At 39.5% G+C, this 14,342-nt stretch overlaps 2 protein-coding genes across 2 annotated transcripts in view; one reads left to right on the forward strand and one right to left on the reverse strand.

Moving 5' to 3' along the window:
* The window catches only part of mrps5 (mitochondrial ribosomal protein S5), a 32,090-nt gene extending 29,911 nt beyond the window's left edge, over positions 1 to 2,179 (forward strand). The window contains exon 11 of the mRNA XM_067455604.1: positions 1,664 to 2,179. Within this exon, the coding sequence (XP_067311705.1) occupies positions 1,664 to 1,888 (225 nt within the window). The 3' untranslated portion in view covers positions 1,889 to 2,179. The remainder of the gene's footprint in view (positions 1 to 1,663) is intronic.
* A 2,246-nt stretch (positions 2,180 to 4,425) lies between these two features.
* On the reverse strand, positions 4,426 to 11,254 carry malb (mal, T cell differentiation protein b). Its single transcript, XM_067454607.1, has 4 exons — positions 11,139 to 11,254; positions 7,866 to 8,033; positions 6,134 to 6,262; positions 4,426 to 5,940 (listed from the first exon to the last, which is right to left on the reverse strand). The coding sequence occupies exons 1-4, from the start codon at positions 11,223 to 11,225 to the stop codon at positions 5,866 to 5,868; spliced, it is 459 nt and encodes a 152-aa protein (XP_067310708.1). The 5' UTR covers positions 11,226 to 11,254; the 3' UTR covers positions 4,426 to 5,865.
* Between the last annotated feature and the right edge of the window lie 3,088 nt (positions 11,255 to 14,342).

Consider the following 14,342-nt stretch of genomic DNA (forward strand, 5'->3'; position numbering starts at 1 on the left):
TTATCTGGATCCGCCATCAAAATAATAAGTTAAATTATATCAAGTGCTGTAAGAAAAGGCTATAAATCTCTGTCTCCAACATACTCACATGCAATATATCCTACTAGCCAAGGACAGCTTCTTTATGGGTAGAGATGTGACGTAATGACGCACAGATATGCTCAGATTTCTCCAGTCTCAGAAATCCACCAGTACCACTGGAATTAAAAACATTATTATTACTAGCTTACTGTTGTGAAGTGAGCTAAAGTAAACAGATAGTTCTAAACATTGGCTGGTTATGTACTTACTCAAATTTACTTAGGATAATTTTTAACCCAAAAAAGTTACGGACTGCAGCTTTAAGTAAAGATCATATTACATGAAGATATTTTGTAAATTTCCTACAGTAAATATACCGTATTAAACATTTATTATTAGTAGTAATATGCTAGTCATTGCTAAGGACTTCATTTGGACAACTTTAAAGGCGATTTTCTCAATATTTAGACTTTTTTGCCCTCAGATTCCAGTTGTGTCTCGGCCAAATATTGTCCCATCCTAACAAACCATTCATAAATGGAAAGTTTATTTATTCAGCTTTTAGGTGATGTATACATCTCAATTTTTAAAAAAAATACTGGTATGACTGGTTTTGTGGTCCAGAATCACAATTTCTTTTAAAATAAACTAATAGAAGGTGAATGATTTAATCTGAAATGCTACTCAAAAGTACAATCAAAGCAAAAAAAAGTCCTAGTACACTTTCACTCCACTGGGCCAGATCTTTTTTGTTTGTTTAATTTAAATGGTGTTCATCTACAGCATTAGCGCTGGGTTTGATAACCAGCAACTTTATAAAGGAACAAACAGAAAGAGCTCTGGCTAAAGCCGGGTGCACACTGTGCGATTTTGGCCACGATTTGGCCGTCTGAGACACATTTAGCAAATCCTAAAAGATTCCTCTGATCCTAGGCTAAAATCTGACGTCTTTGGTCGTTAGTATGACATGTTCACTGGCAGCCGATTAATGAGTGCTGCGATCAAATTTTACCTCAGACGAAATTCTGGCAGTGTCAGAAGATTTGGCACACAATCCTGCAGTGTGACTTCTCCTACGACGACAGTCTAATATCTCCGTTTTTCAAGACAAACTATGACCAAAACGAGAGCTAGAGATTTCTTTGTAGCCAGCGTTTCAGTCCCGTGTGTAATGCAGCTCACTGTCACCGAACGCGTCATTCATTGATCATATAAAACTCCGGACGAGTTTTCTTGTGCGCTATGCTTGTGCGCTTGTGTTTTATATGTCCGTTTTCAGCGCGCCTTCACTATCGTGCAGTCTGACATTAATGCCAACTGAGATCTTACAGTGTGACATGGCTTACATCGGGGATCATGTTCGTACGGTCTGACAAGGGACATTCGCAAAGGATTTTGAAAAATCGCACAGTGTACAAAACCCATAAATCCATGAAATTCCAGTCATCACTGCAATCCTGAGCCTTTACTGATTGGTTCCCAGAAGAAGTGTGAATTGTGCAGAGAGAGATCACTACAGACTAATCCATTGTTCTTTAGGACCTTAAGTATGCATCATCACAGGAAACTAAAGACCCACTAAACTGTCTGTCACTGTTTTTTCAGACTTCTAACAGACTTCCTCTCCCCCGTCCTTTTACAGGAGACTCATCAGAATCTGGCTGATAAAAAGCAGCTGAATGTGGTGGAGTTCAGGGCCGAACAGGGCCCTCTGCCCATCGTAGTGGCACAACCTCAGCTCGGCGCCCGTAAGGAACCTGAAGTGGAGGACGATGTGCCTAACACACGCCTGCACTGGGCTGATGTAAAGGCCACACAGGGTGTTAAGAGATCAGTGTGGGCAGGGGTTAAAAGGACCATCTGGTGATCTGAAAAGGTGTTGTCCAGCTAAAACACACTTCAGACTCTCTAGTACAGAACTGACAACAGTTAGCTGGGGAGAGTGTTGAGGCATGTGCTTGGATTGGAACCATGCTGCTCAACTACCATTTCACCAAACAGTAAAAGTCCAGGAGTTCTACAAGAAATGTTGATGTGTCGCATACTCATGAAAGAGGAGTGTGGTGATGTGATTGTAGACTTTGTTTTCACTTACTACACATGACCTTTTAACTGTAAGAGCACCAATAAATCTACAATAAAACTACATTAAATGTCATATTTTATTTTATTGAAAAACAAAAAAATATATATGTTTTATACAGAAAAACAATTGAAAAGCAGCACAATGGAATGCAAAATGCATTCTCTGTGATCACTCCCTTGTACATCACTGTTTTATATGTACAGTTTGCACACACAGCTTCATTATTGAGCTAGCTGACGCAATAATCAAATGCAAAAGTGTTGAGAGGTCTGATGTATTTTAGATAGTTGGCTCATTTGTTTCAGTTCATTTGAATGAATAACAGTTCAAAACACCAATAGGGGAGAGTGGGGTGAGATGAGCCAGTGGGTAAGTTGACCCACCCCCTTTATCTTGACTTTTATTGTCATGTGACCATATATTTTGGAACCACCCATCATTTCTTCTGTGGAAAGAAGAAACACATGGGAGGAGTGGAAGGCACACATTTACTTTAAAACAAATGTTTTCGGCTTGTCTAAGTAACATTTTTGCAAATGGCTGTTGCATCAAAGCAAATGTGTCTAGGTGTGACATATTTATGACCCATATTGGTGATTTAGCAATGTATTAATTGTAGCAAATCCTTCAGCTAAATATTAGCCTGAACTAGAATGCTATTATGGCAGCTCTGGGGCACAGTTAGCCAGATGCTGTGGGGCTTTCGTTAAAGTTTCAGTTTATACTCTGAAGTATAAACTGGTATAATTTCATTGTAATGTTACACAACTGGTTTAGTTTAGAATTTTCTTTAAAAAATAGTTTGCGTTTATTTGATAGGAACAATGTACAAGTACAGAACCAGAAGATGCTTAACCATATATATCTTTCCAACTGTAGTCCCTAATAGCCTAACATGTTCAACACTGCAGAAAAACTATCATGCCAAGAACCTTTTGACTAAAATGTTCATTAGTTTTAATGATATTTATTTACATTTATAGAATATTCATTCTAATCCAGTTTTACTTTATTTATTTATTTTCCACAACAAACTGTTTAGTCTGTTTTTGGCAAGATTACAACTTTGTGGTGTTTAACATATTGTTTCAGAAATGCAAACAATTAAATACATGTCAATACATTTTTGTAATGTTGTTTAAGTTAGCTTTAAGAAAAGAAATATGACTTTGTAAAAGGAAATTTGATTACGGTGTTTTTAAAAGAGGTAAATGATTTTTACAATCTCACATGGGTACTTTGATTTAGATTCATTTAGATGGTCTGTTTACACCCAGAAGCTACCCACTGACTCAGATCAACTTACCCCTAACCTGGGGTTAATTGAGCCCCAGGAACACTTTTTAAAAAATAAGAAGCCATATTTTCATATTTTATTCATAATAATAGAAAACATCCAGAAATTACTTTATAATTTTTTATTTTTTTTTACTTCTACCTAATTTTCTCATCTTAAAGGACAACTCCGGTGAGAAATGAACCTAGGGGTAATTAACAGATGGTTACAGAGTAGATCGTTCTCTGGGATGCGTTTTCATGGAGCTCAAATGTAAAGAGTTTTATCTTTAAAAACAGATTAGCTTATAACACTAGTCTATGGGGCACAGAGTAGTGAAATTAAATCGCTAGTTAATACCACTAACAAGGCTCAAAATAGCCACACACTAACACAGTAGCATAATGAGGGTCCCAACATGCAAACCGAAGCATTGAGAACTTTGTAAGAGTACAAACAGTTTAATAAGACGACACTTTATAAACATAGTGCCTTGCACGTTCACGGACAGGCGCTGTCTTGGAAAACAGTCTCGACTCATCGAGCCACGAGCGCTGTTCTAAGTGATGAACTGTGACTTGGAATCTCATATGGTTCATTGTTTCTGGAAGAAAACACTGAACGCGACAGAGAAAATAAAAAAATAAAAATAAAAATGTCCATGTTATTACATTTCACAAACTTAATTCCTATCGACCAGCTCACTTAGAACAGCGCTCGTAGATCAATTCATTGAGACTGTTTTTCGAGATGGTGTCTGTCTGTGAACGTGTAAGGCACTATGTTTATGAAGTATCTTCTTATTAAACTGGTTGTACTCTTACAAAGTTCTCAATGCTTCGGTTTGCATGTAGGGACCCTCATTATGCTACCGTGTTAGTGTGAGGCTATTTCGAGCCTATTTAGCTAGCAATTTAATTTTACCACCCTGTGTCTACCCTGTGCCCCACAGACAAGCGCTATAAGCTAATCTGTTTTTAGAGATAAAACTCTTTACATTCGATTTTCAAGAAAACGCATCCCAGAGAACGATCTACTCAGTAACCATCTGTTAATTACCCCTAGGTTCATTTCTCACCGGAGTTGTCCTTTAAGGGACAAAAAAATGGCTTATTTTACCCCACTTTCCCCAATACAGATTCATTTGTGATGTTGCTAAGCAGGTCACTAAATCCAGAGGCGGACAGCAGTGGAGTATTTTTACTTTATACTAAAGTACATTTTTTCAAAGATTTTAAAGTATATACTTTAAAAGTTTTCCAAAGAAAAACATTGATACTTTACTGCATTCCAAAGCATAATATATATAATGTCATACTTTTTTACTAATAAAAGTTTTGTTTTTGTTTTTGTTTTTTACTTTTAACTCTTAATTACATTAAGTAAAATTGTAATTACTTTTACTTGAGTAAAAGTATACAGCACTACATTTTTAATATAATTAAGTATTAAATGATATTCAATATGAAACGCAGTGCAGTAAAAATTACAATATTATGTTTTAGAATGTTGTGAAGTAAAAGTTTTCCAAAGAAGAACACCTATAAAGTACATATATTTGAAAAATATATATTACTTGTAAATATATTAAATAAATTACTTGGAAAGTAAAAATACTCCACTTTTTTTCTGTGTGATGTATGAATTCTCAGAGCATGTCTTTCATTTCACCAAGAGAAATGATATTTAGGGATTTTAAACAAGTGTGTTTGTCTTTTTTTTTTTTTTGGAATCCAGTAAATTGGCTTGTTTTTTTATTTTTATTAATTCACAGAATATAAATTTCTTGAACTTGTGAGGACAACTGCACTGTTTAAGTGTGTGTGAGAAGTGTGTGCTTCCGCTACACACACCAGCTGTATGTGGGACTTTACCTCCCTACAAGCTTGTCTCTCACAAACATTTAAAAGCCAGCATAAATCTACACATTGTAAAAAGCATTCGACATCAGTGAATATTGAGACCTATTGACATATTTGCCTGTATGAAAATGTATATATACATTTATATAATCATATTTACTGGCCATACATTCTGAGGAATTAATTACACAGGGAATTGTGTCCAATTCATATTCTTTTATTAAAAATTATGTTTTTAATAGTGTGTAGTAGCTAAATATACAAAATTGTATTTATCTGTTACAAAGGTACAAGTATACAAAACCCCACATGTTTCTTGATCCTCATCCTCACTGGAGATAGAACAGTACAAGGACAGATATATTTAAGATATTTTTATATTAAAAAAGTCCCACCTCCCAAGTATAAGAAAACATCATAATTTGAGAAGAAATTGGTCTGGATTATCTATAAAATGTGTAAATGGGATTATTATATTATGATTGGTGTGGTTTTTGAGTAGAGGGCGCTCAGGACTGACCCCTGAGCTTTATCTCTCAGCCCCAGTGGTTTTACAATGTTTATTTTCAATTTATTAAACATTTTTTTTTATTTGATTTCCTTTTTGTCTGATTCTTTGATTAGAAGGATTTCCACCGCATGGCAGAAAGGATGCAGTGGATGAAGTAAAGCAATGTGGCAATATACGAGAACACCTGAGGGAGAGAGAGGGCAAATTCAGTCAAGCATCACATTTAGAATGGCTTATGTGTTTAGAAATTGTTAGTCTTTTTAAAGATTAACTTTAAGGTAGTGTTTGATGATGGCAAAAAATGGGGGAAATGAGCATGAAAAACAAACTTTTCAGTATCAACGGATACTAATAAAGTGTGTGTATTTTGTGCTTACCACAGCTGCAATGTTGATTTGAGAGTACTTGTTGAATACTAGCACTGAATTAAGGGAGATGGTCAAAAAGGCCATGATCACTGAGGCGCTCAGATAGAACATAGCAGCAATCAGGTGATAAAAGAAGTCCTGCACACAAGAAGACATCAAAGTCATATATCGGGTGGAAGGGAGAGACAGGGGCTCCACAAAAAAAAAAGTAGATGACAAAGTAATCAGTATTACCAAAAATAAAACCACACATTTGACAGCATGTGACATTAAAAAGTGTATAAATAAATTGCTTGTGTGACACAAGCAGTAAATCACCAACAGCGACACAAGCAGTAATGTTAAAGTCTCTCTTGCCTTCCTAAACCCATTGATTTTTAACTAAAGCAGGGTGTCCAAACTCGGTCCTGGAGGGCCGCTGTCCTGTAGAGTTTAGTTTCAGCTTGCCTCATCACACCTGCAGGAAGTTTCTAGTATACCTAGAAAGACCATGATTAGCTGGTTCAGCTGTGTTTCATTGGGGTTGGACTTGGAGCTAAACTCGTTGGACAGTGGCCCTCCAGGAGCGGGATTGGACACCCCTGCTCTAAAGCGTGTGGTGAGTTTGCCACACACACGTTTGTTTTTTTGACATATGGAGACATTCCATAGGCGTAATGGTTTTTATACTGTACAAACTGTATTTTGTATTCCCTTACACTGCCCCTACCCTTAAACCTACCCATCACAGGAAACATTCTGCATTTTTACTTTCTAAAAAAAAAAAAATCCTGTGTGATTTATAAGCATATTGAAAAGTGGGGACATGGCCAATGTCCTCATATTTCACCCTCTCCTTGTAATACCTATATCATACCCATGTCATTATACACATTTGTGCCCTCATATGTCACAAAATCATGCCCCCACACGCACAAGCATGTGGCACATACTCTATATTGCCAAAAGTTTTGGGATATTGGGATATATACTACCCAAAACCCGAAGTTTAAAAGTACGATTAAAAACGATCCCATCAGGCTATGGCAGACGTGTCATTCAACCTATTGTAAGTCGATTTATCATCACAAGAGTCTTAAAAAATGTATTATGAAGGTTGAAAAGTTACCTAGTGCTGTTTAAAATAAGCAAAATAATATGACAATGGGGTAAGCAAAATTATCTTGTTTTCTGTTTGAATTAAGATGATTTATTTTTCTTAAAATAAGCAAACTAATTTCCCAATGGGGTAAGCAAAAACTTTTAATTTTGAGTTATTTTTTCCCAAAACAAGACAATAACTTTTGCTTGTCTAGTAAATACTTCTTGTTTTAAGAATTTTTAGATGTTTGGACTAGAAACAAGACAAAAAGACTAAATAAGTAAAGCACGTTTTGCAGTGTAGCTATTGACTCTGCAGAAAGTTGGCAACTTCTATGCAATGTGTGCCTCAGCGTGCGCTGACCCCGCTCTGTGATTTAATGTGGCCTACCACTTCATGAGTTGCTTTTGCTCTCAATTGCTTCCACTTTGTTATAAAACCACTAACAGCTGACTGTGGAATGTTTAATAGTGAGAAAATTTCATGAATGGATTTATTGCACAGCTGGCAACCTATCAAGGTTGATTCTTTCTCAAATGTTTGTAGAAGCAGTCTGCATGCTTGATTTTATACACCGTCCCATGGCCATGGAAGTGATTGGAACACCTGAATTCAATGATCACACAGACACACACACACTATAATCTGCACTCTGCTCACCGCTGTAGCCCAGGCGCTGCTGTTTTTGTGCCATCCGCAGGCGAAGATGATAAGCCAGAGGAAGGTCATCACAAAGCAGAAGACTGAAACAAACATCACCCATCCCTGAGGGTTGCTGGGAAACACATATGTGGATGCCACCAGGATCCATACTAACCCCCCAAACACCTGTAGGATAAACACACACTAAGCAAATTCAGAATATGGTAATTTGTGCATAGTGCAACCAAACAAATAACCAAAATAAAAGGTGGTGGTGTAGCTGTTTATGTTAAATCAAGATTTAATGCCTCATGTTGTTCAGTCCCAATCAATATGCAAACAAATGCAATTTTTGGCATGTATATTTTTTATTGATCCCTGTCAATGGTGAGTTTCCAGACCAAACATGTTGATGTGGGTCTGGCTTGTCAGGCTAGTGATGACCAACTTCCCAGCGGCAAAAGAGTTTACATTTTAAACAATGGAAATAAAGCCAACTATTAACCGTATTGTTTTATACACCAACAAAAGGGTCAACCTTTTATTGAAACCTAAAGGTAACTTTTAACTTCTTATTTTGTAATTTTTTATATGTTTATTATATTACGTTGTGAATATTCCATATTTTGATCTTTAGATCTTTTTGTATCGTCTTATGTTATCTATGTTGTTAAAGTTATTTTTCTAAATAAAACCATTATATTACATTTGTTTGTGGATTGTCATTTATGAGAACCTATATTTGAGTGAAAAAAATCCTTGTCCATTATTTTACTGTCTATTAGACTTCTATAAGTATCATTCATTGGCTGTCTATTTGATGACTAGTCTATTCTTGGGCTATGGTTAGATGTCTATTAGATTTTCACTGACAACCCAAATTTTACTTTATACGTTATTAGACGTATTTTAGATGCAAAAATGCTTGCTGTAAGGGGATTTTGGTTATTTTAATGCACCCCTGCACATGGACAAGAACAAAAAATCTTGATATTACAATTGAATTGCTACTAGTAAAAAAAAATATATTTTTGATATCAACAACTGAATTGTCACTAGTGACAATATAAATTTCTGATATCATGAATGTGATTATTACTAGTAAGAAACCCATTTTAGAGAGCTGTAATTATATAGACATGAGGAATTGAATTCCTGATATCAACAGTTGAATTTGAGTATCAGCCTGTGGTGACATTTCACTAGTGAAAATACAATTACTGATATCAAGAATTCAAGTTTTTACTAGTTGAAATTAAATTGTTTATATCAAGAATTAGCATATTAACTAATGAAAATGTTATTGTTGATGTAAAGAATTAGCATTTTTACTAGTGAAAATTTAATTGTTGATATCAAGAATTACCTTTTTAACTAGTAAAAAAAAAAAAAAAAAAAAAAAGTTTATCATGCTATAGCATTTTAAAACTGAATTGTTGATATCAAGAATTCATATCCTGTGAATGAATAAAAGTTAAAACGGCTTGCCACATTTTCTCTCTGACAGCAGATGCTGCTGATGGAACAGCCAGAAATGCAACCATTAACCCTGTAATCCTGTAAACAAAGTAGCTTTCTGTTTCTGAACAATATTTTAAACAGTGTGTTTTAACCAGACATTCCGTTTTTGGTATTTCTTCTGGTGTTCATCGCACCATCAAATAAACAGACCTCATTAAAGACTTAGGCTAGTTATTTATTTTTTAAACTTAAACATTTTAAAATTGTAATCTGATCTACAACATGCCCTAGATATTGACTGAATTAATCCTTTTTTTTTTTTTTTGCTAACATTTTACAATACTTAACATTATATTTAATTCAAGTTAAGCTGGCAATCAACAATAGGCCTAGGCCTACTTTATAACCTTTTATTACTAATTTTAGTTAAAGTTAATTTCAACATTTAATAACACATTATTAAAATCAAAAGTTGCAACTTAATACTTTATTTAATATACCTGAGCTGGCATGAACTAACAATGACTAATTAAACAAACATTAGGTAACAAAGAATAATAACTTCTGTAATTATAAAGCTATTGCAAATTGCTAATGTTAGTTAATGTATTAACAATGAGACCTTATTGTAAAGTGTTACCTATTGTTCTTCATTCTTTTGCACTTAATCTGTTTGAAACCTGTTTACTTAATAAAAAAAGTTTTTTTTAAGTAGAGTTTTAAGTTTAAGTAAGGGGTTTCAAGTCTTTTAAGTAAAATAAAGAAAGAGTATTGCAATAAAAACATTTTCTCCTTAACCTTTTTCTGTTCCTGTCGTCTAGGAATAGAATAGCAAAAAAAAAAAAAAAAAAAAAAAAACATGTGGACTAACTGTATTGTTGCATCCCTAATATTAATACTAACTATTTATAACAGATACAGCGAGAAGAGTTGATAAAAATGCCTTTGTTTATCTCTCTCTCTTCCTCTAATCCTCCAACACACACACACACACACACACACACACACACACACACACACACACACACACACACACACACACACACACACACACACACACACACACACAGAGATCATCTCGCCTTTAATTTGAGCTACTAATAGGTACACATGACCTGAGCTCACATTCATGTCTTTCAAAGCGTCTACTGAGCTCAGAGAAGAACCAGAACCACAAAACAAACTCCCTCGCTCAAACACCTCTTTGATCCATCGTTACAGGTTAACTCAGGTAGGCTGTATATGTTCTGTATTGTGTGTCCCTCAGAAACCTCAGTGTCAAATGCTGCTGTTTTGAAGGTGCTGGGCTGAGACCTCATGTCACCAGAAACCCGTTAGCCTACATCCAATAATTTGGAAAATATTAATTAAAAAATAAAAGTTTAGAATACAATTCTAATAGGCCAATTAAAACTAATAATTTAAAAATATAATTTAAAAAAATTAAAAATACTCTTCTGCCACTCCACCCATCAAATGTGTCCTGTAACTATAACAATATTTATTTCACAAGCTGATTTTTTGTCACCATAATTTTCGCCACAATATAGCAGGCTGTGGAAGACCTAAAGGTGAAAAAAGTGTATTCCTGTGTTTACTCCTTAGTTAACCATTAAAACAATAATAACACAACTAAAATAGGCTAAATATAGCGAAAAATACATGAATATACATAAACATACTCATAAAATTAGGCTAAATGTATGAAAACGACCAAAAATGGGGGGGAAAGGTGCAGAAAAAGAATAGCCCATATGAATCTGATATTTTAGCCTACAACTATGATAAACTATTTTACATTTCTGAGCATTAAATGTTCCGTTCACGCACCAGTTCGGGCAGGTAGAGGATGTCCGGTACGGTGCTGCAGATCCGGAGACCGCTGGGCAGACTGGACATCTGGGTGGCCGATGCCATCGTTGCGCTCCCGCTAGAGGAATGACTAGAGTAACGGAGCCACGGGCGCTTCTTTTTAATCACCACTAGAAACCGGAAAAACCTGCTCTAACATAGGCTACTACAGCTTCCGTATGGACACACCCTCTGTGAGGAGAGCAAACTGAGCGGGCTGTGGGGACGAGAAATGCGGGGTTTATGTAGGTGGGCAATTCTTAGACTTACGGGCACTTTCATGTCCTTCGATCATATTTTATAAAAAAAACATTTAATTTTGAAAAATTGACACTTTCATAGTTGAATGTACAATAAAAGTACTTTAGGAACTTTTTACCGGTACTATAATGATAATGATTTTTTCACCTTCACACATCATTATACATGCAAATACTGCTGTTTTGTGCTTGTCCCACACCCAGACTTCTGATCTTCAATAATGAAAAAGAAGTGTAAAATTATGATTTATCTATTTTTTAAAATATGACTGAATAAACTATCAGTAAAATAATCAAAACATAATTGAGGTTCCCTTTCAGTCGGTCACGTTCGACGTACGTCGGACTTAGACCGACGAATGGGGATCACTTCTGGGAGCCCCTATCAGCTTCGAGATTTAGAAAACGGGCCAATGAACATTGGTGTGCGTGCTTTGCATATCGCTCCCCGCCCCGCTGCGCAGGTATAAAGCGGAAGCGATCACCACGCACCATTGTCATTCACTTCGGAGCCAAATGGCATTGATGAAGCATTTGACTGCCTGCTATCTAGCAACGAGAGAGTGAGAAAGCGTGTGCCGGGGGAAATTGCTCTTGTGTTGGCCAGACGGCACAAGACAGCGCGACCGCGATCTCACTGCTGCTGAGAGAGCTGCTGTTTTCACAGCCAACTGAGCAAATTGCACTTACACACACACATACACCACACACACACGCTGAGCACGCTGAGGCAGCGTTTGTGGATAGTTCGTGTACTCACTGCGGGAACATGACTATCTCGGCGCTTAGGTCGAGACTCGCCTTCCTCTAGGAAGGTGGAGTCCCCCTACCCATAGCTCGATCTAGGTCTATTCCTGCCCAGCAGAATAGACCTACTTTGATGAATGAAGTATCACGGTTAGGACAAACCCGTCGAGTGAGCCTCCTAGGGACCCTAATCCCTCACAAGCGTCACAACTGGTGGTGCTTCCGGGAGACCCCGTTGGCCCCCCAGATGCGTGGCCAACGGTGTCTTTTGGGGAACCCGCGGACAAAATGATGTCGATCGCTGCATCGGAGGGGAAGTTTCAGTCCTCTGGGGATGAAGATTCGACTGTACTGCCTCCCTCTGGGAGAGTGGCAACAGTCGAGTCGGACCTGGAGTTGATGGCTATGCTTTCCCGGGCCGCCGAAAAGGTCGGGCTTGAGTGGAACCCTCCACTTCCGCCGGTGGAGCGGGCAGTCCCGATGCAACTGTGTCCGACGTCCGCCTCCAGCTGGCGCGGTGACCCGAAGCTCCCGTCCAGGAGCGGCATCTCTGGCTCAATCTGGCCTACATGAGGGAGACCGATAAGTCCCGTTTCCTGGACTCCCCTATTTTGTTGGCTGGGTTGTTCAACGACGCGGTCGAGAGCTTTGCCCAGCAGTTCTCAGCCGCCCAGAAGCAGACAGAGGCCATCCGGCACATCCTGCCCCGGCGGTCCGCTGCTGCCTCCACCCCGTCGGCGGCGGCAGCACCTCCGCCTGCTCGTCGCCGAGGGCGTCCGCCCACCACCGCGCCCACTCCGCCGCCCAGCAGCAGCCTCCACCCGGGCGTAGACGTGGAGCCGGCCGCATGAAGGACGTCCAGCCCGCTCAGGCCGCTGCCAAGCCAGGTGGCAAGCGTCGTCGGAAGAGACCCTGAGATGGGCCACCCAGAGATGGAGGATCCTGCTCGACAGGAAGTGGCAGCAGCACCACTTCCTCCCTCCGGAGGAGGGCCGGGGGGTTCCTTTGTGACTTTAACATCTGTCCCGCCTTGCGGCCAGTGAAACCCAAAACTTCACATAAAGAGCAGTTTCCAATATCTCTGAGTGCCAAGAGAGCGCGCTTGGCGGTGTGTAACGCTTCCATGCCTTGCCGCCCTTGACACACGCGCAGACCCCACCACGGGCTGCCGTCCGGGTCGGGTCCCTGCATTGCCTGCACGCAGGACGGCGGTCCCACTAAAACAGTTTCAGAGGCTCCTGGGGCATATGGCATCCGCAACGGCTGTGACGCCGCTCGGATTGCTCTATATGAGACCGCTTCAACACTGGCTACACGAGTCCCGAGGTGGGCCTGGCACAGCGGATCCCTCCGTGTCTTAGTTACACCGAGATGCCACCAAACCTTCAGCCGTGGTCAGACCCTGGGTTTCTACGGACGGGGGTGCCCTTAAAACAGGTGTCCAGGCATGCGATTGTCTCCACGGATGCCTCATCCACCGGCTGGGGTGCCACGTACAACGGGCTTGCAGTTTCAGGTCTGTGGACAGGGCATCAACTGCAATGGCACATCAACTGCCTGGAGTCGTTAGCAGTTCGTCTTGCCCTGAGCCGCTTCAAGGCGCCGCTCCGGGGCAAGCACATTCTGGTCCGTACGGACAGCACTGCAGCCGTAGCGTACATCAACAAACAGGGTGGTCTACGCTCCCGTCGCATGTCACAACTCGCCCACCACCTCCTGTTATGGAGTCAGAAGTATCTGAGCTCGGGATTAGAGCCCACTCCACCAGGGGTGTAGCCTCTTCCTGGGCACTGGCTCGTGGCGCCTCGCTGACAGATATTTTTAGAGCTGCGGGCTTGGCGACACCCAACACGTTCGCTAGATTTTATAGCCTACGTGTAGAACCGGTATCTTCCCGTGTACTCACTCCCCTGAGTCGGTAGAACCGAAGTGCCCGTTCTAGTTTTGGGTTGCTGCGCCACTCCCTTCCTCATGGAATGGACGTGTCAACCATGTCGAGTCCTCCGCAACCCGCGGCAGTCGGACGTGGCGGAGCATCTGACGCCAGGTCAAGCCTGCAGTCTCCCTCTCATTTACTGAAGCTTTCGCGCCTCGAGCGCCCCCCGGTGACCGGTCCCAGTATAGCCGCCGCTCTGTGTTTTCTAATGGACGCAAGGCAAACTAAATAATAAAATTA

The sequence above is a fragment of the Pseudorasbora parva genome, chromosome 10 (assembly GCF_024679245.1).
Source record: "Pseudorasbora parva isolate DD20220531a chromosome 10, ASM2467924v1, whole genome shotgun sequence".
Lineage (NCBI taxonomy): Eukaryota > Metazoa > Chordata > Actinopteri > Cypriniformes > Gobionidae > Pseudorasbora > Pseudorasbora parva.

What these genes read in the sequence shown, in the direction of transcription:
- malb (XM_067454607.1), bottom strand. Translation starts at nt 11,225, where the DNA reads ATGGCATCGGCCACCCAGATGTCCAGTCTGCCCAGCGGTCTCCGGATC. An exon ending in TCCTCTACCTGCCCGAACTG is followed by an intron (nt 8,034 to 11,138) that starts GTGCGTGAACGG and finishes TTTATCCTACAG; the next exon opens with GTGTTTGGGGGGTTAGTATG. An exon ending in GCAGCGCCTGGGCTACAGCG is followed by an intron (nt 6,263 to 7,865) that starts GTGAGCAGAGTG and finishes TCTTGTGTGCAG; the next exon opens with GACTTCTTTTATCACCTGAT.